The sequence below is a fragment of the Pan paniscus genome, chromosome 2, assembly GCF_029289425.2.
Source record: "Pan paniscus chromosome 2, NHGRI_mPanPan1-v2.0_pri, whole genome shotgun sequence".
Lineage (NCBI taxonomy): Eukaryota > Metazoa > Chordata > Mammalia > Primates > Hominidae > Pan > Pan paniscus.
In genome coordinates this window covers 51,311,048-51,334,276 of record NC_085926.1, presented here as the reverse complement: position 1 = coordinate 51,334,276, position 23,229 = coordinate 51,311,048, and the positions used below count along the sequence as shown (strand labels likewise).

The following is a 23,229-nucleotide window of genomic DNA, read 5'->3' as shown; positions in this document are numbered from 1 at the left end:
GTCTCTGCTCAAATGTCTCCACCTCCAAGAGGCCTTCTCTGACTGCTTTGTCAAGAACAGGCATTTCCTTGTCCATTTCTGTTCTGTTACTATGAAGTTATCTTAATTTAAAAAAATTACTTACTTTTTTTGTTGTATTAGTCTCAATCAGATGAGAAACAGAATGAGGGCAGGGGCCCTGTTTATTTTGTTCTCAGAGACTAGAACAATGCCAGGGATGTATCAGGTACTCAATAAAGATTTATTTGATGAGATAATGAAACACTAATTTTTAGATTAAGATAGTTTAAGCTCAGAAACAAGTATGGAAACCAAGAAGAAAATGCCTACTCAAGGACCTGGCAGTAGGTCTGACAATTTCCTTTATGGAACTATTTGACCTTAAATTAGGCTTCAGATGATCCTTGCCTAGTTAGATTCCAGGCTTTCTGTGGTATGGCTCCTGTTACAGCAACATGCCCATGCAACAGCCTGAGAGAAGGCTGCAGTGGCCTTCATTAAGAGGCGATATTATCCATTTCCTCCTTTAAAAAAAATATATACCTCTTTTGGAAGTCAAATTGTCCCTGTTTGCAGATGACATGATTGTATATCTAGAAAACCCCATTGTCTCAGCCCAAAATCTCCTTAAGCTGATAAGCAACTTCAGCAAAGTCTCAGGATACAAAATCAATGTGCAAAAATCACAAGCATTCCTATACACCAATAACAGACAAACAGAGAGCCAAATTGTGAGTGAACTCCCATTCACAATTGCTTCAAAGAGAATAAAATACCTAGGAATCCAGCTTACAAGGGATGTGAAGGACCTCTTCAAGAAGAACTACAAACCACTGCTCAACAAAATAAAAGAGGACACAAACAAATGGAAGAACATTCCATGCTCATGGATAGGAAAAATCAATACTGTGAAAATGGCCATACTGCCCAAGGTAATTTATAGATTCAATGCCATCCCCATCAAGCTACCAATAACTTTCTTCACAGAATTGGAAAAAACTACTTTAAAGTTCATATGGAACCAAAAAAGAGCCTGCATTGCCAAGACAATCCTAAGCAAAAAGAACAAAGCTGGAGGCATCACGCTACCTGACTTCAAACTATACTACAAGGCTACAGTGACCAAAACAGCATGGTACCGGTACCAAAACAGAGATATGGACCAATGGAACAGAACAGAGTCCTCAGAAATAATACCACACATCTACAACCATCTGATCTTTGACAAACCTGACAAAAACAAGCAACGGGGAAAAGATTCCCTATTTAATAAATGGTGCTGGGAAAACTGGCTAGCCATACGTAGAAAGCTCAAACTGGATCCCTTTCTTACACCTCGTACAAAAATTAATTTAAGATGGATTAAAGACTTAAATGTTAGCCTAAAACCATAAAAACCCTAGAAGAAAACCTAGGCAATACCATTCAGGACATAGGCATGGGCAAGGACTTCATGACTAAAACACCAAAAGCAATGGCAACAAAAGCCAAAGTTGACAGATGGGATCTAATTAAATTAAAGAGCTTCTGCACAGCAAAAGAAACTACCATCAGAGTGAACAGGCAACCTACAGAATGGGAGAATATTTTTACAATCTACCCATCTGACAAAGGGCTAATATCCAGAATCTACAAAGAACTTAAACAAATTTACAATAAAAAATCAAACAACCCCATCAAAAAGTGGGCAAAGGATATGAACAGACACTTCTCAAAAGAAGACATTTATGTAGCCAACAGACACATGAAAAAATGCTCATCATCACTGGCCATCAGAGAAATGCAAATCAAAACCACAATGAGATACCATCTCACACCAGTTAGAATGGCGATCATTAAAAAATCAGGAAACAACAGGTGCTGGAGAGGATGTGGAGAAGTAGGAACACTTTTACACTGTTGGTGGGACTGTAAACTAGTTCAATGATTGTGGAAGACAGCGTGGAGATTCCTCAAGGATCTAGAACTAGAAATACCATTTGACCCAGCGATCTCATTACTGGGTATATACCCAAAGGATTATAAATCATGCTGCTCTAAACACACATGCACACATATGTTTACTGCAGCACTATTCACAATAGCAAAGACTTGGAACCAACCCAAATGTCCATCAGTGATAGACTGGATTAAGAAAATGTGGCACATATACACCATGGAATACTATGCTGCCATAAAAAAGGATGAGTCCATGTCCTTTGTAGGGACATGGATGAAGCTGGAATCCATCACTCTGAGCAAACTATTGCAAGGACAGAAAACCAAACACCGCATGTTCTCACTCATAGGTGGGAACTGAACAATGAGAACACTTGGACACAGGGTGGGGAACATCACACACCAGGGCCTGTCATGGGGTGGTGGGAGGGGGGAGGGATAGCATTAGGAGATATACCTAATGTAAATGACAAGTTAACAGGTGCAGCACACCAACATGGCACAGTATACATATGTAACAAACCTGCACATTGTGCACATGTACCCTAGAACTTAAAGTGTAATTAAAAATATATATACCTCTTTTGGTTAGATTGAGGGTCATTAGTTTACTTGATATTTTACCCAGGCTCCCCAACTTCTCAATACTAATAAAAATGTTTTATTATAGGAAATTTAAGCATATAGAAAAGTAGAGAGACTAGAAGAATAAACCCTTATCCATCATCCAGCTTCAACAATGACCAACTCACAGCCAATCTTGTATTATTCATACCCTATTCACTTATTCCTCCCCATAGTATTTGAAACAAATCTCAGATATAATTTCACCGGTAAATATTTCAGCATAAATAATTAAACATAAGGACTATATTTGTAAGAATACTCTTTGAGATAGCATCAAGGAGAAGGAAAACACTGTTTCATTTGGGGTTGTGTTTCTCAAAAGAGTACATTTTTCTATCCTTCAAAGAAATTAACACCATATGGACTGAAACCGCAGGACCAATTAAAAAGACTAAAACAAACCAAAGAGGTTTTTGTTGTTGTTGTGTGTGTGCGTGTGTGTTTTGTTGTTGTTTGTTTGTTTTTTTTAGAAACAAGGTCTTGCTCTGTCACCCAGGCTAGAACGCACTGGCATGATCACAGTTCACTGCAACCTTGAATGCTTGGGCTCAAGAGATTCTCTTGCCTCAACCTCCCGAGTAGCTAGGACTACAGGTGGGGCTAGGTGTGTGCCACCATGCCTGGCTAGTTTTTAAAATATTTTATAGAGATGGGGTCTCGCTATGTTACCTCGGCTGGTCTCAAACTCGTAGTCTCAAGCCATCCTACCACCTTGGCCTCTCAAAAGTGTTGACATTACAGGCATGAGCCACGATGCCCAGCCAAACAGAATTTCAAATAGACCCTGACTCCTTGCTTTAATATAATGCCTGTGCCTCAGTGAGCTAGAAAGCCTCTTGTACCCCCATTATCACAGCTTTCAAGGGGGCGTATATCAGTCCTCTCCAAGTGCCGCTTGGGCAGGTTTCAGCAATGGACCCACAACAGGGTCTACCTGGCTGGCAGCTTCATGGGGGCTAGCTAAGTTTACAGCTGAGTTGTATACAGACTTCTGGCCAGCCTGCCAAGAGCAAATCCATGGGAGACTGCTCATTTAGATGACAATGGCTGTATGTGTGGCTAAAGATGCCCTGTCTGCTAACAGTAGCTTTCAGTAAAAAACAGGTCTTCTCCTCCATTGGGATCAATGCTCATCTACCTTGCCGGCATCTCTGCCCTAGCTTGTAACCCTGATGCTCCAAGGCACCCCTCTCCACCACAATTATCTTTAGAATGAGCCAGGACCAAAAATTTTAAGACACTCTGCAAACCTTGAGGGGTATGCTGGAACACTGGTGGGCTTGGGGGCTTTGAGAGCTGCCTCTGCACAGAGTTAGTAAATATACTACAGGCGCAATGCATCCCCATCCACATCTTTTGCCTTGGTTTCCCTCCTTCAGGCAGGAGGCAAAGCTAACTCTAAAACTCCCTACCAGTGTCTGAAATCCAGTCACTTCTACCAGCTCCTGCAGATTTGTGCTTTTGTTTTGTTTTGAGACAGAATTGCTCTGTCACTCAGGCTGGAGTCCAGTGGTGCAATCTCAGCTCACTGCAACCTCCGCCTCCCATGTTCAAGTGATTCTCATGACTCAGCCACCCAAATAGCTGAGACTACAGGCGTGCGCCACCACACCCAGCTAATGTTTGTATTTTCAGTAGAGACGAGGTTTCACCATGTTGGCCAGCTGGTCTTGAACTCCTGACCTCAAGTGATCCGCCCACCTTGGCCTCCCAAAGTGTTGGGATTGCAGGCGTGAGCCACCTTGCCTGGCCTAATATGTGCTTTTATATATCCTTGTTGCTCCCTCGCAGGGACAGCACAAAAAGTTGTACTGACTTAGGGGTCATTCTAATCAAATGGCAAAGGAAGGGAAAAGCATGGGCCACCAGTCTGGCAGTCTGTTTGCACATTACATATTAGAAGTAACAGTCATTCTTTCAAATGAGTGTGGACCATGGTGAACCCTCAAGCAGGAGAGCCCAAGCCCTCTCCCACATAAGTGGCTGGTCTAGCCCTGATGGTTTGCTAGCCTCTGTCCAGCTTCTCCTCCTGCCTGCTTCCTCCACCTAGAGATGCAGGACCAGCTCTGATCTTCACATCACCCCTTCCTTCTCTCAACTCTCACCCTGCCATATCCTGTCTCTTTGGAGTTTCCCTCTCTCCTTGTCTGGCCTGGGAGAGCTGACTGTCTGTGGACCAGAGCCTAGTCCAACTTGTAGCAGGTTTGTAAGTGAACCACCTCACTACAGGAGAGAATGGCCCAGGACTAGGCTATGGCCATGTTATTAGCCATGGCTAATCCTCTTGGGTACCCAGGACATAAACATGGGACCAAGGGAGATTGTGTTGTCTAAGGCACACACCAGAGAGCATGTGCCAGCTTTGAGGGGTGTACTGGAACAATGGTGGGTCTGGGGGCTTTGAGAGCTGCCTCTGCACAGAGGTAGCAAGTGTACTACAGGTGCAATGCATCCCCATCTACATCTTTTCCTTTGGTTTCCCTCCTTCAGGCAGAAAGCAAAGCTACTCCAAAATGCCTTACCAGTCTCTGAAATCCAATCACTTCTCTTCTACTACTTTTTGTCCTTGTTCATTCTAAAGATAACTGGAGTAGAGGCCTTGGAGTGAGTGCCTTGGAGCAGCATGGTTACAAACTAGGGAAGAGATGCCAGCAAGATAGATGAGCCTTGATCCCACTGGAGGACATTTGTTTCACTGGAAGCTACTGTCAGCAGGCAGGGCATCTTTAGCCCTACATGGGGCCATCATCACCTAAATGAGCAGTCCCTATGGGGCAGCTCTTGGGGGTAGTGCCTGGAAGAAAAGCCAGGAGGGGCTTGCCTTGTGAGGCAGGGTGTGCTGGCAGTGTTGAGAGCTAGAAACTCACTACCTGCTCCTTTCTTTCCTTGCCCTTCTCTTGTTGCCAAGGTGGCTTTTCTCTTGGTGCCAAGCATCCCTGCCCCACGGAAGCATTTTTTTCCCATAGCATCTGGGTTTTGCTTCTCTAGAACCATGGTTTTCTTCTTGAAAACCCAGAATATTTTCAAGAAGAACTGGTTAATCTCACCTAATAGTTTCATCAGGAGCTGAGGCACAGGAACAGACAAGGTAGGCCTTCTGTGTGAGCCTAAGACAGTGGGTCTGATAACTGCCCCTCTGAGGATGAGCTCATGAGGGGGCTCACTGAGTGGTCTCTACTCAGCATAGACTCTGCTCCTCCAGAAATTCAGGGCAAAGGCAGGATTGCAGAAGTGAGGAGATTCCTGAGAAGGTGGCCTATGGAGCCTCCTAGTCCTTCTCTCCTTCTTGTCCACCTACAGTACTCAGGCACACTTTGTGTTTTACTCCCTAGTCCATGTTAAAGTTTAATCCTGCTTTTCTATGCATTACTATAATGTGGGATGAATAGGGGACCATCAATGCTCATGCATCCCATGGGTAGACTCAGTCAGATTAGGATAACTCTCCACTCTGTACTCTGTGCCCATGGAAAGAAATGAGAATGAATGCACTAGAAGCACACATGCGTACTCACACCATGCTTATGTCATTCCCTGTGAGCTAGGAGGGCTTGCTGGGCATGAGGGTGAGGGGCAGCTCCAGGTTAGCCAGGTGCCAGGAAAATAGGCCTAAAACTGCATGTGAGGGGCTCTGTGTCAGGCCCTGGATCAGCAAGGACCAGAGGCTTTGGGTCAGCATTGTGGATGAGTTGCATGGGCTGGCTGAGAGCTGAGCATGGGCATCCTTTCTGGGGTAGGTTACATAAGAGTTTCTGCGCTTTTGGAAAGGTTCTTGCTTACCAGTGCATTCTCTGTATGGGGAAATGTTTTCTGAGTGAATATTTTTGACAAACACAGAAGTCCCCCATGTTATGTAAAACTGAAGAATGTTTTCTGATTTATAGACAAAGGCCATTAATGTTTAAATCTTTCTTTTTGATGAAAAAACTCATCTCAAAAACCAATTTCCATTTGAGTTGGGGGCTCAGCTACTATAGTTCCATGAATGACCCTATTTCAGCTTTAAAATGTGCTCAAAGCTTAGTAATGAGAAAATGGCTTCAACAAGTTTTTCCAGCACAAGGGCCACATCTAACAGTAGGTAGTCAGAGGGCGCCACATAGAGCTCTCCCAGAGATGGGAGGAGAATGGCTGGGAAGTCCCAAGGAAGCCTAAACCAGTGCTGACAATGCTGCCAATCCCATAGAAAGTAGTTTGATGGAAAATAACCCCAATATGAGAGGAGCCCAGGCTGTGCTGTAGGGAAGGGAAATCTAAGAAAAGAACACATACCAGTAAGAGGCAGTTTAGGCCGCCTTTGGCTGTGGTTAAAATCCATTCATTTCTACCACTCATATTTTATATGGCAGCAGATTAGAAAGCCGTATCAGTTCTTTAAGTAAATCCAATAAAAACAAACAGGGTTCCAGAAGCCCCTGCTGTAGAAGCATTCATATTTATAGATATGCAAAGCTGGTATGTGGGGTAGTCTCTAACACCTACAATCTGGATATGGCTTTCAAGCCACAGAATTAGGCTGTTGTCTTTTTCTCCCTCAGAGAAAATCATGCTGCCTCCACATCTTAGGCACATAGATAGGCACCCACCCACTCACCACCCCACACACTACCCCCTGCAGCTGCTGTTAACCCTATGGTGTCAAGATGCCATGCATCACAGCAGAAGCTGAAGGGCTAAAGGGCTTGCCTAATGATGCATACCTTGCCTTTGTTGAAGTAGTGAATGATCTTCCGGCACAGTCCCTCCTTCCGCTGCCACTCTGTCTGCGATGGGTAGTGGAGGAATTCCCGTAGTGGCCGGTCCTCCCACTGCAGCAGCTCACAGTAAAGGAGCAGGGTAAATGCGGCCTCTGTGGGGACAGACAGCATGGAGGTCCAGGGGCTTCCCTTGCTCAGAGGCCCAGGAGCAGCCTGGTGTCAGAGGACTATGCTGGGCAGAATGCCAGCACAAGTCATGTGCAGCCCAGGTCAGGGACACTGGATACTAAAGATGAAACAGTAGGGCTGCTCAACAAGCCAATAACCCTTGTCCACAGCATGAAGGAGCCAAATATTCTGGTAGACACCTTCCTTCCATGGCCTGGTCACCTGTTCCAGCCTCCAGATTAATAAAGAATGGTTCAGCTACCCAAATATCTGTGCACAGGCTGCCTTGCTTTGGGAGACATTGACACATCAGAGAGAGCTCTTGGGTTCCTTTTTGCTCAACTGACTACAGCTTCCTTTCCAACCTTCTCAGAACTGGCTCTTAGGGCTCCATTACCAAAGGAACCTAAATTGATACTAGACCCAGAGTGAAGGCCTGGCAACATCTTACTCTATGTGTGGAACAATTAGAGAAGGTTATGTAAAACAACAGCAGTGAAATACCATGGCTCCCTACATTCCAAGGGATGAGTCATACTGAATCACAGCCACGGCTCAGGGGCCTCATTACACAGTTTTCTCTCTGTTCTATTTGTTCATTTTTAGTGGGCATCTCCTACTGGCAAGTTAGTTAGTTCTAGCTTCTGTGCTTCTGCCTGGCTTTCAAGGCCCTACTCAAATCTACTCCCCATGACTATGAAGAATCTCATTTCTAACCATTTATTGACCCACTTCCAGTTTTAGCTAGGCCCACTTGCCTGTGTCCACTCTTTAGGCTCCTCCTCATCCTTGCCTCTTTGCCTGTGCCCTTGCCACTGGAACTTCCTGCCAAGGAATGTACACGCCTCCTCATGGGATCAGGAAGCCTTTTCTCTCTAGGGACAAGCCCTGTGGAACTCAGGGCCTCCCTCTGGAGCTTAGGAAACCATGGAACGTCTTTTTCTTCCTTGCCTATATTCTTTTCAGATGTCATTCCCTGAGCCATCAGAGACAAGGCTTAGCACTCTTTCTCTGTTAAAATCCCTGACCCAGCCTCTCAGTCATGGCCCCGTTTCCTAGGAGTTTAGCAAATGCTTCTACTGATACATAACATTTATCAAAGTCTTTCTCTTCAATGCCCTCTCAGAGGGTTGCTGGGATCATGGGTGCAAGTGGATGCAGAGAATGGTAGACTCAGCCCAGTCATTTTATTAGTCAGCTGAATTTAAGATTCAAAGCCCAGTCATTTTAGATTTAATTCTTGCCAAGCTATGCTATCAGATAAGATACCATCTATGCCAAACACTCTCTAATGGCTAGAGATAAAGAAGGAGGATTCTCTGTTTCTACAAATCTACGTAATTGCAATAGCATTTGCAGACAAGGATAGCTTAAATTTCCTGATCTATCACACAAATTCAAGTCCTATCGCCTAAGAGCTAAGACATAATGGCTGGTCACCACAGTGGAGAAAATGGCTCTTTGGGGGGAACGATGGCATAAGTCAATCACATAGGACACACATGCATGCACGTAACCCCCTGATTCAGTGTGGTTCTCAGTAAACAGATGTGACAGCCACTTTGAAATGCTTTAAAATTTGTTCTAGTTAGAAAAGGCCTTGATATTGGATTAAATTGTAGATACAATGAAAGGAGCCCTATCTGGCCTGTCAAGAAGTCAGATGAACATTCTTTATACTCTACACTGAGTGTACAATGTGAGGCTGCTATGCAGTTGCAGGGTCTGAAGAGCCTAGCCTGCAAGGAAGGTCTGCTAGTGAGTTCTGGAAGTTCCAGGGTTAGGGGGATATTCCTTTGTTATAACCTTAGCTCCAGCTTTGAAAGTCCTAAAAAAGGCTCTCTGTTCATAAGGAGTGACAGTGAGCTCAGGATGCTCTGAACCTGGTGCACCAGAATTTGGAGGTCACCCTTGAGACTTCAGAGGGGTGGATAGGAGGGAAGAAGAGTGAAACAGACTCAAGTAGTGGATGACATGGCACAAAGGCACAAGTGGAAGTTCTGCCTGCTTTCTCTCTACCTTGTGCCACAAAGGAGTTGAGGGAAATGAGTGAGGTGAGGGGATAGCACAAGCCCCAACATTCTGCTGAGATCTGGCAGGCACCAGCCTGAAGCCTTTCTCTGCCTATTGTACAAATCCCTTCAGTTTGTCCTCATGGTCAGGCATGGCTCTCTCTTCTCCCCACTTACCTGTGTAGTTTTCGGCCTGCAAGTGCATGTCACAAAGCTTATGGATGTAGCGGATATACATTTCTTCCTTGTTAATCTCAGATTTGTAAAAATTCTACAATAAAGAGAAGGAAACACCTGTCAACTACCTGTGGAAGCCATAGCCAAGCTCTGGGCAGCTGGCCATAGCCGTGGGTGTGCTGGGCAGGAGGGGGAGGGCAGGCCCTGGAGGCAGACAGCACCAGAAGGAGAAAGCACCAGCCAGAAGGAACACCTGCTGTGGGTGGAACCACTGGCAGGTCTATGGGAGCCCTGGGTAGTGTTAAGAGGAAAAGCATCAGGGCAGATCAGGAGTCAGGGTTGACTGTGAATTGGGTATGTCAGGGTTAGTGGGTCCTTGCCAAGAGGCCAGGCTAGAGTTCTATCCAAAGAGAAGCTCGTTTCATTCCTTCCCCAAGTAGGAATGTGTTTGGGGGAGTGCAGGCCTCTAAGATACCAGTAACAGAGCTGATGTCCTGATTCAAACCCTTAGGCCTGCAGCCATGTATTGTAGAAGGGCCAAGCCAATCACAGTGCAGGACAGAAACCATTTCAGTAGGCAGAGAGAAGTCAGGGCCCATGTCCTCTCACCATCAGGTTAACAGTGCAGCCTATCTTCTTATTCTCTGTTTCCTCTCCTTTCATGCAGTCCCTGGAAGAGAGAGCACAGATGAGCACCAGATATGAAGTGGGGCCTTGAGACAACACATAGAACTGTACTATCACTGGGGCATTAGTATGACCAAATCCCAGATGGAGATGGCCTCCAACAGGAACTGCTTCCATAGATAAGGACTCTACTGTGAGCTCCTTTAGCTTTGGAACCACTCTCAGGGCTCAAAAATCTCTGTTCAACTGAGCCCCTTATTCTGGTGGCAGAGCACAGAGAGAGCCCAGAGCTACATCAGGGTATTAAGTGGCACCTACCAATGTCCTTGGCACAAAAGGGTATATGAATTAGTGGAAGGCCAAATCCTCAACTTCCCAAAAAGGGAGGCACAGAATTCTCCTTAAAGGGCAGGTTTCATTTTGTAGGAGTGCTGAATAGAAGCCAAGACCCTCCACTTCAGGGCCCTAGCTTCAGGGCTCTGTACATGTTCACCACCCAGTTGACATTTCTCCCTATGGTTTCCTTCCTGTGTACTAGTGTTTGGAGCCATCTATCACCAGAAGCAGCAGGTCTCGTGCTTAAAGCATCAGCCAGGACTGAGCTGCATTCATACCTAGCAGGGTCTCGGTGTAGGAGGGGTCAGGGATGGCCTGTGAGAGACAGGAAAATAGGAACACTTTTCCAAGATAGGGAGAGGGTTGGTCAAAGCCAAGCTCCTCTGGAAAGGAGCAGAAGCCTGGCACAAGGAGATGAAGGAGAATGAGAACCAGACTGGTGAATCCAGCAAGACATCTCCTATGCCAGCCAGCGTGCCATCTGCCTGATGTGTCTCCTTCCATAGCAGCCCACACTGCTATGGAGAAGATCTAGTTTCTTGTGCAGCTGTGTATTAGCAGCTCTGGGGAAAAGCTGCAGAAAGGGGTTTATACAGATTTCTAGGGTCAGGTTGGAGAGTATCTTTGGCTTTGCTCCACTGACAGGCACAGGGCCCAGTGAAGAGCAGTACAGCTGGGAGTCAGGGTCCCTAGGCCAAGTCACTGAGCCTCTGGATGGTCATTTGACAAACCCAGTTCTCCCCACCTTCCCATCATGCAGAGGAAGAACCTTGGGATGACTTCTTTGAAAGAAAAGGATGTTGAAAATCCATACTCCTCTCATGATATTCTGCAAAGCCAAATGTCCTTCCTGTGGAAGTCTCCTGTCAGAGTTGACAGGTTTGAGAGGTTTGGAACCAAGGCCCTCCTTTCTAGGGGGGTTTGACCTATCAGCACATTCACCATGTAAGATATTTGGTTCCTATGTAGCCAGACATGAGGGTCCTGAACATCCCTCTGCAGAACCTGTCCCTTTAGCGCTAGCAGAGCCAGGAAACTGCTTGACTTTTCGAGGAGTGAGGCTGAGGTCAGATGGCCAAGTTGTTCCAAGCAACCCACACAATGGTAGAAGGCATCTGTCTCCCCAGTATGTTGGCCCCATGAAGGGCAGTGAGATCTTACCTAGCCACTTTGGCATTTAGTGATTTGTATTTTCTATAAAGCATCTGAAACATTTACCACGGATTAACTTCTATTTGGCCATAACCAGAACTTCATAGCTAAGTCCCTTAAACAGAAAGGAAGTGGCCTCAACACTGTGATACCAGGGGCATCCTACACACTTCTGTGCTCTATGACTGCTTCTCCTCTGCACTGCTGACAGCAGACTCTTTTTTTGTGTAGCTCTGCATCACTTCTGTGTGGCTACTTCATGGTGGATGCCTTTTAAAGTCTGACTTAGGTGCAGCTGTTGCTTTCCTCTTGCTCTTTCTCTGAAGGGTGAGCAGGGAAGACTCCAGAAAGAGGCTTCTGAAGCATCCGGCTCACCTGAGTAGTGGGCTGGCTGGGGACTACATCAGTGACCAGGAAGCCCTCATTGCAACCTGAGAGGCCTGGGAAAGGAAGGCTTCATAACCCTCAGTTGCCCATTCCAGGTAGAGGTTCCACTTTGAGCCACAAGGGCTTGGCAACTCTAGCTCTGTCCCTGTCTGTTCCAGGCACACACAAAAAAAAAAACCCTTCTAGGGCTCTGCTTCCTAACCTGGGAAATATAGTTACTACCAGTGAGAATCTTCATATCTGACACAGAGTGTCTGAGATTCACACAAAAGTTAAAGACATTGATATAAAAGTTGAAGAGGTATTCCTCTGAGTATCTAAAGTTTTGCCAGTCTAAAATTGAGTCTTACATAACAGGTTCAGGTAATTCTAGAGTACAATCTATTGATTATTTGTTTAATCAATGTATGTATTTTAAAACTTTGAACAATTATTTTTTCCTTTTTGTTTGATGTCCTTCCCTTGAGTCATATCAACAACTATTTTCTTTTACTTTTCTTTTCTTTTCTTTTTTTTTTTTTTGAGACAGGGTCTCATTTTGTCGCCCAAGCTGGAGTTCTGTGGCGCAATCTCAGCTCACTGCATCCTCGACCTCCCCGGCTAAAGTGATTCGCCCACCTCAGCCTCCAAAGTAGCTGGGACCACAGGTGCATGTCACCATGCCTGGCTACTTTCCCAATTTTTCATAGAGATGGGGTTTCGCCATATTGTCCAGGCTGGTCTCAAACTCCTGAGCTTAAGCAATTTGCCTGCCTTGGTCTCCCACAGTGCTGGGATTACAGGCACGTGCCACTGTGCCTGGCCAACAACTCTTTTCTTAGTAAGTTCTTGAACTAACTGCATTGAGGCAGAGGAAAAGAGTTGCTTGGTTCCTGCATGGTCTTTCCAACAAGTTTATCACTCATTATTTACTATGCACCTGCCAGGAGCTGGCCCCCATACGGGGGAACAGGGAGATAAGGACAAGGTTCCTATCCTCAAGGAGGTGGTCCTCTTTTGTAAGGTAAGACAGAATGACAAATGATCATCATTCAATGTGTGCATGGAAAGGTAAGCTCCTGGCTTGGGAAAGCTTCCTTAATAGGGGTGAGTTGGAAGACCACTCTTGGGAGAGAACACAGCATACAGAGAAACCTGAAGGGAAAATACAAGTGATTAAGTGGTGACAACATGGACACAGAGATAGGGCATGGTTCTTGAGTCAGCTAGATCTGGGTTCAAATCCTAGCAGTGGTACTTCTTCTTTTTTTTGGCTTTTTCTTTTTTTTTTTAATTATATTTTAAGTTCTAGGGTACATGTGCACAACCTGCAAGTTTGTTACATATGTATACTTTAGTTGTCTCCTCATGGATAAAAAGAATGAGGATGCTTATGGGATTAGAGAAAATGTATGTAGAGCATTTGTGGTAGATTTTCAATAAACAGGGGCCATCATCAACATTATGCTGTTTCCTTTCATGTTAGCAAGAAGCAACACTGGGAGGCTGGTGTGTAGGGCATGAGTACTGGGGACTAGCAGAAGATTGGTCTGGAGAAGTGAGCAAAGGCCAGGGATGCCATATTAAAGACTTTGGCCTTTTTGTAGATACCACCACCGAGACAAGAAATAGAGAATGAAGTTGCTTTTGGGCATGAGTTTGAGCTGCTTGTAGAAGGCAGCTAAAGAAATCAAACAGGCGGCTAGAATAAGGCCTTGGAGCCTAAGAAATTATTTTCTGCTCCTTTGTTAGGCCATGGTGAATAAAGCCAAACTTTAGAAAATGTTTTGGAAAGGGGGAGGTGCAGCGCTTTTCCCACCTCTCTTCCCTGTCTAATTGCAGCTGCAGGAGAAGCTACGGACCTGGTGTGAACAAAGAAGTCTCCTGCTGTAAAAGGGGCCCCAAGGCCAGCTTTGAACTCGAAAGGCCCAGGAAAAATGGGCTAAAGTTCGCACAAGCATAGCTGTGCTACAGAATGGGGGGATGCTTAAGACATGAGCACATTTCTCAGGAATTCCATTTCCATATCCAGGCCAGTGCATTGGACACCTGAATCTTTTGCATAGCAGCATCTTCTACTTCAGCAGCAACTGGATCCAGGCTTAACTCTCCTATTTCCTGATCCATGAGCTGAAAATGCTCCCCTCATTTGGCATTTGCACAGCTTATAGCACAGAGAAGGCAACTATTGCTTGGAGCTGGGTTTCATTTATCATTTCTCCTCACCTTCCTCCAGGCTCCCAAAAGGCACCTTTAGCCATCACCTGAACCCTGCTGAGAGAATGATTAAGGCTGCAGTTGTAGCTTCATTGTCATGTTTGGACTAATTCAAAAGCCATGATACAACTGAGAAGGCAGACTTTCATTAAGAAATTCTAATTCTGGCTGGGTGCAGCAGCTCAGGCCTGTAATCTCAGCACTTTGGGAGGTTGAGGTGGGAGGATCACTTGAGCCCAGGAATTTGAGACCAGCCTGGGCAACACAGTGGGAACTTGTCTGTACAAAAACAAAAAACAAAAAATTAGCCGGGCATGGTGGCATGAGCTTGTAGCCCCAGCTACTCAGGAGGCTGAGGTGGGAGGATCGCTTGAGCCTAGGACTTCGAGGCTGCAGTGAGCCATGATTGCCCTCCAGTCTGGGTGACAAAGCGAGACTACCTCCAAAAAAAAAAAAAAAAAAAAAAAAAAATTCTTATTCCACATGAACTCCCAGACTGGACATAATATGAAGATCTCTGAGCTCACAGGCTGTTTCCTCTAATCTATTCTGGCCATGACCAAGGGACAGAAATACATAGATTTTAGATAAAGAATATAGGCATTGAAAAGTGGGGTCCCTAGTCCCTGGAAAAGCCAACTTCAAGTCCTCCAGGTGATACTTCTCTGCTCATCTGCCATATGGTTCTGAGGAGGGTCTGCACTAAGGACCTACAGCTGTTCCCTGCCCTGCTCTGGAGACAGCTTTACTCTTCCCTCTTGCTGTGCCCATTCCTCTGAGCCTTGACCCTTCTGGATGGAAGGCCAGATGACTACATGTCCCCGAGATCCCTCCGGGGTACATGTGCCCACATTTTAGTGGGGAATCCCAGGAGGCCCTAGCCTACCCCTGGGAAAAGTCTCTGTCTCTGTCTCTCCTTGGTCATCAGCAGATTCCTATTGACTGGTGATGGCACCCAATATCACAACAGTCCTCCCCATGAAGGGCACATGATCTCAGTTTTCAGGTCAGGGGGATTCCCTTGCCAGAGAGAGTATCCTGACAAGGGAAGAGGGGAGCGGGTGGCTGAGAAGATACCTGTAGTCAAGAAGACGTTCCATGAGGCGGGTGACTGAGGTCACAAAGGAAATGCCGGTCTCGCGCCATGTTTCTTGTTCAACCTTCTCCAGCAGGCTATTGGTGGAGGGGTGGAGAAAGCAAACACAATTCATGAGCCTTCTCCTGGGCACAAGAGTGAAGTCCAAGAGCCCATGGAGGCTGTGATGGATCTGCAGACAGCAGACTTACCACACTGCAGTCTTACCTGGGGTAGGGCCCAAACAGCTGGGTTCTACTCCATGCAGCAGAAAGCAAAGATAAGGAAGTTACTGAACTGGCAGCAACAAATGAAAACACATCTTCTATTTCCATGTACAAGTTCCTAAGGATGCCACTGAGGTGGGGGGAGGGAGGGGTTCGGCTCCAGCCACCTTAGGCATACACTGTAACTCACTTCTCTTCTGTTCTAAAGGAGTAGTTGAGGTCTGTTCTGAAGGAGTAGTTGAACAAGAGCCCACTGAGGGATAAGCCTGACTTTGCCAATGGCTGACTGTCTTTATCACTGCCCAGAGCCATCCTCACCAAGCTCTGTTTTTCAAAATTTTAATCTTTCTTTTTTAAGATGGGGTCTTGCTATGTTGCCCAGTCTGGCCTTGAACTCCTAGCCTCAAGTGATTCTCCTGCCTCAACCTCCCAAAGTGCTTGGATTATGGGCATGAGCCACCATACCCAGCCTAAACCCATCATCTTCATGGAAACTAAGGGAAAGATTCCACTAGTCTTGGGGCCCCAACATGAGGGAAAGTGAGCAAGTCCAGGAGCTATACTTGGCCATCCTACTGTCACAGGGAATGCTCCCAAGCAAAATGTGCCAGAGCCAGGAGCTAAATGTCCAGGTTCTTTTCTTACTTGACAACCCCATGCTCCTGGTACCTCAGGGCAGCCCCTGGCTTCTCCAAAAGCCTGGCTTCTGAGATCCTCTGCCATCCCACAGGTCTTTCCTAATGGACAATGACTTGAACTCTTTCTGCTTGTTCCAGTGATGAGCCCAGGTCCATCCTTCACTCCATACAACCCTATTCCTGATTCCTTTCCACACTATTCCTTGCTCTCTAAGGTCATGAGAGTCACCTGGGGTGGCAGACCCAGCTAGGGGTCCAGCACTGGGGACTCAAACCCACAGCCTGACTGCTGTTAATGCTGCTGCTACAATGATGACTGTCTCCTTGCACAGAGCATACTGCCTAGGCCAGGCTTCTGAGAAAGTGAGGGTTTTCCAGGTGACTCCTGTTGTTAGAGAAGGTAAGAACACTGAATCTGACTTCTGTGGCTTTATCCGTTGAGAAATGTACCAGCATTTTTCAAATGTGTTCTACAGAGGTCTCTGTCCTAGAGGACAGGTGGAAATGTTCTGTGAGCACACAAGCATGGAAAATTGGGAAATGCTGATCACTATACCCTCCTTTTGGAGATTTTTCATATCCTTTATTTTTTCTTTTTTGAGATGGGGTCCTGCTATGTTGCTCAGGATAGTCTCGAACTCCTGGGTTCAAGCAATCCTCCCACCTTAGCCTCCCAAGTAGCTGGGATTACAGGTGCGTACCACTGCACCCAGCTCATATCCTTTTGCACAACAAAGGCTTTGAGAAGTCCTACAATAAAGAGGCTTGTTCAATTTTGCTTAGCTGAATCTTTTCTAAACTAATTCACCCATGATTTACTTTTTTTTTTTTTTTAGCATACCTACAAACATCTTCCAAAAACACAAATTGGAAAATGCTGCTCCATGTTATCAGTGGTTCTCAGTTCTTAGACTGATTTTAAAAGAGCTTATAAACATGATTTGGTCAGGTAATTAGTAATTACAGATTATTTTTGTACTTTTTCCTTTGTAGTAGTCATTTGTTAGTGGCCAAGGAACACTGCCTTGTTTCCACAATTAGACAAATCTTCGGCTAAAAAAGAAATACTAAAGTATGGATTCATTTTCACAAATTGTAATTATTTAAATTAAAAATAAATTTACATTTTACCTCATGACTCCTCAAGAAACAAAATGGGCATAGTATAGGGGAGACTCCCCCATTTTGAAATTAGAAGATCTGGGCCCTCCTTCCAGAGCTGCCTCTTACTGATCATGCAACTGAGTGCAGGCTGGCACTTCCCTGAGCCCAGTTCTTTATCTCTCAAGTGGGAGGGAAGATAATTTCTACTCTGCACACCTTGTAGGTATGTTGTGATGATCAAATAAGGTAAGAAATGCCAATACATTTTGCACACTGGAAAGTTCTAAGCAAATGGATAGTATTATTCCTGAAAAAATATGCTAGAGGTTTGTCTTCAAAATGGTACTAAAACAAAGAACATCTCAAAGTTGGAAATAAGTAAGATGGGGAGGGTATTCTAGAGCTGTAAATATCTTAAGATTTCATTTTTTAGGAAGATAAAATAGCAACATCACTATCTACTTGGGAGGGCCATAGTTCCCCTGGGTCTCTCTTCAGGTCTCTTGGCCTCCATCAACTCAAGCCAGAAACCATGGAATGGAGGATCCAGAAGAACCCTGACATCATTCAGTACAACCATCTCATTCCACAAACATGAAAACTGGCCTGGAAAGAGTGTTGCAGCTTGTTCAAGAGCTCACTGCAATGTGAGCTGATTGTACTACCTTACAAAGCAGGGCAAACAGGAACCTGTCTCTCAAAGGAGGATTTATCCCCCACCTTGAAATGCCAGCATTGAGCCCAGAACTGAGTCTCCATGAACCGTCTGCCCCCCATCCAGATGCAGTGCATGTTATGAAGACACACAATGATCCTTTTCCTGTCAGCAAATCCAGGAGCTCAGAGATTACCTGTTTTCTATCTTTTCAGTCAACTATGGGAATCCCTGAAAGACCTTGGTTTCTTGTTGACAGAAGTTGAGCATTGCTACCATCAGGAACAACCCAGGTCCCTCTTGATGACCAACCTCTAAAGCCTGCCAGTGCAGTTGCAACCTCTACTTTTCATTGGCCCACTTCATCCCATCCCCCAGTGTGGTGTGCCTGGGGCTGGAGCAGCTTACAGTAGGCTGAAGAGCTCCCTGTAGCTCTCGTCACCTTTCCCTTCTGACACCATGCTGTCCAGCTTGTCAATCAACTCGGCCTCCACCTAGAAGGAAGCAGAGACTTCATAAACCTGAGATGACCTCAGAAAAAGAATGGGAAATCCAGTTCCTGTGGTGGGTGAGGATGGTGGGAAACTACTTCCTGATCCTGTCCTTGCTCCAAAGAAATCCCAGGGAAGGTAGTATTTTACCTATAGCACCAAGAAACCACTCTGCTCCCCAAATCAAAAAGGCCTCCCACCCTAATGGTTTGAAAAAGAGATAGGACTTAAAAGTCTCAGGTACTCTTTCCAATCTAAGGGCAAAAGGCAAGGATTCCCTACAGAGAAAAGTACTTTGGATTCAAAAGAGGCCTTTTTCAGATGTTTTTTTCCCCCTTTAAAAACATTAATTCAAAAGAATTTGTATGCGTAAAATACATTTGGTTAGAACTTTACCCTGTAGTCAGCCAGTCAAAAAGGATGCTTTCTGGGGAGCTTGTCCTCACTCTTAATGACTGGCATTAAATGGAGCTAAATGAGATTTGAGTGTTTCCTCCAGCGAATTTCCTTCAGGATAACAGGCTCTACTGTTTGTACTCACAGAACCTAGAGCCCTTGAGGCTGCTGTTCCTATCACTGGGCCATCACCGGGCCCCTGCATTTGTTATTGGATACCTAAATCATAAGGAGCAAGACTATATTTGTTCCTGCCCCACGGATTTGCAAGGGCATTCAGCAGTACTCAGTCACTTTTTAAAAAAATTTAATTTAATTTTAAGTTCAGGGGATACCTGTGCTTGATTGTTTGATTGTTGATTGATTGGTACCTGTGCCAGGTTTGTTACGTGGGTAAGCATGTGCCATGGTGGTCTGCTGCACCTATCAACCCATCACCTAGGTATTAGGCCTCAGATGCATTGACTATTTATCCTGATCTCAGCCACTTTTCTAATAGGTCTCACTGGATTCACTCTGAGGTGAGAAACTGGTTGTAAGTGATATGATATAAAATTGTTTTAACCTTTTGTTAACCTTTATTTATTTATTTTGAGATGGAGTCTCACTATGTCAGGCTGGAGTGCACAGGCGTGATCTCGGCTCACTGCAACCTCCACCTTCCAGGTTCAAGTGATTCTCCTGCCTCAGCCTCCTGAGTAGCTGGGATTATAAGCACGCACCACCACACCCAGCTAATTTTTGTATTTTTAGTAGAGATGGGGTTTCACCATGTTGCCCAGGCTGGTAGTGAATTCCTGACCTCAGATGATCCACCTGCCTCAGCCTCCCAAAGTGCTGGGATTACAGGCGTGAGCCACCGTACTGGACCCCTTTGTTAACCTTTAAACTGTGGTACTGTGATATTATTTATTATTTCATATAAACAAAAAAGCCATGGTATGGCTGCATGAAATAATGTACTATAAACAGAAGCTTTTCTCACTCTACAGAGAGCAAAGAATCCTAAGGCTAAGAAATAATAAAAGAATAACTGAATTAGTAAATTCAGTGAAGGCAGTTAGGGCCTCTGAAGTCTGATGACCAGAAAATGAGGACAGAGAAATAAATATAGCCTCTTTTTTTTTTTTTTTTTTTTTTAATAGTGGTCTGCTACATGGCCAGGGCAGGGATGAGTGAGTTGCTTGAATATACATTTGAGAAGAAACAGAAAGTCTGAGACCTGGGGTCCTTAGGGATTGAAGCCGTCTCACTCTCTTTGTGTAGAGAAGAGGCATAAGCAGGAACTTGCCTGGGGTTATGTCAAGTCAGGTAGAGCTGCATCTAGAAGCCAAGGTGGATTAGTCCCACTTCAGAGCTTTTCTTGCCTCACTGGGTCAACCTGCTGGCTAAAAGGCCCCCAAGAGACGGGCCTGATTATAACAAGGGATCTCATTTCACACATGGTGGTATAGGTAGATTGTGCCTTCAGAACAGAGCAAAAATGTGGGGAGGGAACCTGGAGCAGCAGAGAGTACAACAGTGTAAACAGGGTACAACAGTCCACTGGCGCCTAAGTATTTCTCAAAATGGGTCTCTGGGCCAGCAGCAGCAGTTTTACCAGAGATCTTGTTAGAAATTAAAATTCTCAGGCCTCCTCTAGTTTGTTGGATCAGAAACTCAGGGTGGGAACACACAAGTTGTGCTTTAATGAATCTTCCACATGCTTCTGATACCTATTCAAGTGTTTTGAACTTTGTATTAGGCAAAGAAACTGGTGATGGGGCTGGGTGTGGTGGCTCATGCCTGTAAACCCAGCACTTTGGAAGGCTGAGGCGGGCAGATCACCTGAGGTCAGGAGTTTGAGACCAGCCTGACCAACATGGTGAAACTCCATCTCTACTAAAAATACAAAAAAATTAGCCAGGCGTGGTAGCACCTGCCTATAGTCCCAGCTACTTGGGAGGCTGAGGCAGGAGAATCACTTGAACCCAGGAGGTGGAGGTTGCAGTGAGCCGAGATTGTGCCACTGCATTCCAGCCTGGGCAACAGAGTGAGACTCTATCTCAAAAAAAAAAAAAAAAAAAAGCTGGTGATGGAAGGATATGGGGGACATTACTTAATCACCCCTACAGAGCTCATAAAGGAGAAGTTATGAGGAGAAATCTAGAAATCTGAAACATGGGACACTGAATATCAATGCATGCAAAATCAACATCTGTAAGTCAAACAAAATAATAAGTTCTTCAAACATATTATGTCATAATTAGTGACACTGACCATCAAGTTTGCAGTTACTTTTATTCCATAGAAACAATATTCCTGAAGTGACATCTTCATTCAACAAATATTTGTCCTGTGATATAATGAGCTGCATAGTTCTGATATTTACCTCTCTAAGCCCAAGTTTCTACATTTGTGAAATAGGAATGGTGGTAACATTCCTCTTTGGTGTCACTGTGCCCTGGATCTTGGGAAGCACTCAATAAATGCTAGTTTTGATTTTCATCTCTATGAGCCTACCATGTCCCAGGCACCATGGTGGGTTCTGAGATATAAAAATGCACAAGAAATAATCCTGGTCCCTAAGAGCCCATCATCTGGCAGAGGAGGCAGGTATGACAGCTGACACGGCTCAGCACGGTGATTGCTTAGATGGAACATACACAGAAAAGGTAGTCTGGATTTCAAAAAATCGTGCTGTAAAAACTCAAGAAAGGTTTCTGACTCTTTGATCTAGTGATTACAGGTTGAGAAATTTACCTAAGAAAATGAGAATAAATGTTTTTTGCAATATTAACGACAAAAATTTGGAATGAACCTGAGTTGCTAAAATTAGGGGCTGGGAGAGGTGGGTCATGCCTGTAACCCCAGCACTTTGGGAGATGGAGGCAGGTGGATCACATGAGGTCAGGAGTTTGAGACCAGCCTGACCAACATGGTGAAATCCCATCTCTACTAAAAATACAAAAAAAATTAGCTGGGCATGGTGGTGCACGCCTGTAATCCCAGCTACTTGGGAGGCTGAGGCAGGAGAATTGCTTGAACCTGGGAGGAGGAGGTTGCAGTGAGCCAAGATCATGCCATTGCACTCCAGCCTGGGCAACAAGAGGGAAACTCCATCTCAAAAAAAAAACAAACAAAACAACAACAACAACAACAACAAAACATGCCAGGAGTGGGGGCTCACGCCTGTAATCCCAGCATTTTGGGAGGCCCAGGTGGGCAGATCATGAGGTCAGGAGCTTGAGACCAGTCTGACCAACAGGCTGGTAGTTTTGCAGTTTTAGTAGAAACCCAGTTTCTACTAAAACTACAAAAATTAGCTGGGTGTGGTGGCATGCACCTATAATCCCAGCTACTCAGGAGGCTGAGGCAGGAGAATCACTTGAACCCGGGAGGCAGAGGTTGCAGTGAGCCGAGATTGTGCTGCTGCACTCCAGCCTGGGTGACAGAGCGAGACTCCGTCTCAAAAAAAAAAAAAAATTAAAAAAAATAAAATTAGGAGCTTAACAAAATACATTACAGTCCAGCCATACAATGGAATACCATATAGACTCTAAACTGACAGGGTAGTATAGGGGAGCATTAATTCACATGAAGAGGTAGTCATGACAAGTTGCTACCAAAAAAGGGATATTACAAACCAATATACACAACAATTTCATTTTTTTGGCCTTTTTTTTTTTTTTTAATACTTTAGGTTCTGGGGTACATGTGCAGAACGGGCAGTTTTGTTGCATAGGTATACCTGTGCCATGGTGGTTTGCTGCACCCATCAACCTGTCTTCTACATTACGTATTTCTTCTAATGCTATCCCTCCCCTAGCCCCCCATCCCCCGACAGGCCCTGGTGTGTGATGTTCCCCTCCCTGTGTCCATGTGTTCTCATTGTTCAGATCCCACTTATGAGTGAGAACATGCGGTGTTTGGTTTTCTGTTCTTTTATTAGTTTGCTGAGAATGATGGTTTCCAGCTTCATAGTCCCTGCAAAGGACATGAACTCATCTTTTTTTATGGCTGCATAGTATTCCATGGTGTATATGTGCCACATTTTCTTTATCCAGCCTATCATTGATGGGCATTTGGGTTGGTTCCAAGTCTTTGCTATTGTGAATAGTGTCGCAGTAAACATACATGTGCATGTGTCTTTATAGTAGAATGATTTATAATCCTTTGGGTATATAGCCAGTAATGTGATTGCTGGATCAAATGGTATTTCTGGTTCTAGATCCTTGAGGAATTGCCACACTGTCTTCCACAATGGTTGAAGTAATTTACACTCCCACGAACAGTGTAAAAATGTTCCTATTTCTCCACATCCTCTCCAGCATCTGTTGTTTCCTG

The 23,229-nt window shown here is 45.0% G+C and overlaps 1 protein-coding gene across 9 annotated transcripts in view; it reads right to left on the bottom strand.

Moving 5' to 3' along the window:
* DOCK3 (dedicator of cytokinesis 3) overlaps nt 1-23,229 on the bottom strand; it is a 711,442-nt gene that overhangs the window by 34,841 nt on the left and 653,372 nt on the right. For 6 of the 9 annotated variants that reach the window (XM_055109993.3, XM_034956564.4, XM_034956568.4 and 3 more), the window contains exons 33-38: nt 18,425-18,510; nt 15,621-15,647; nt 15,395-15,490; nt 10,229-10,289; nt 9,620-9,713; nt 7,266-7,414 (exon numbers count right to left, since the gene is read on the bottom strand). In XM_055109993.3, coding sequence (XP_054965968.2) covers nt 7,266-7,414; nt 9,620-9,713; nt 10,229-10,289; nt 15,395-15,490; nt 15,621-15,647; nt 18,425-18,510 — 513 coding nt within the window. The remainder of the gene's footprint in view (nt 1-7,265; nt 7,415-9,619; nt 9,714-10,228; nt 10,290-15,394; nt 15,491-15,620; nt 15,648-18,424; nt 18,511-23,229) is intronic. The other 3 variants (XM_057301776.2, XM_057301775.2, XM_057301777.2) reach the window with 1 other exon arrangement.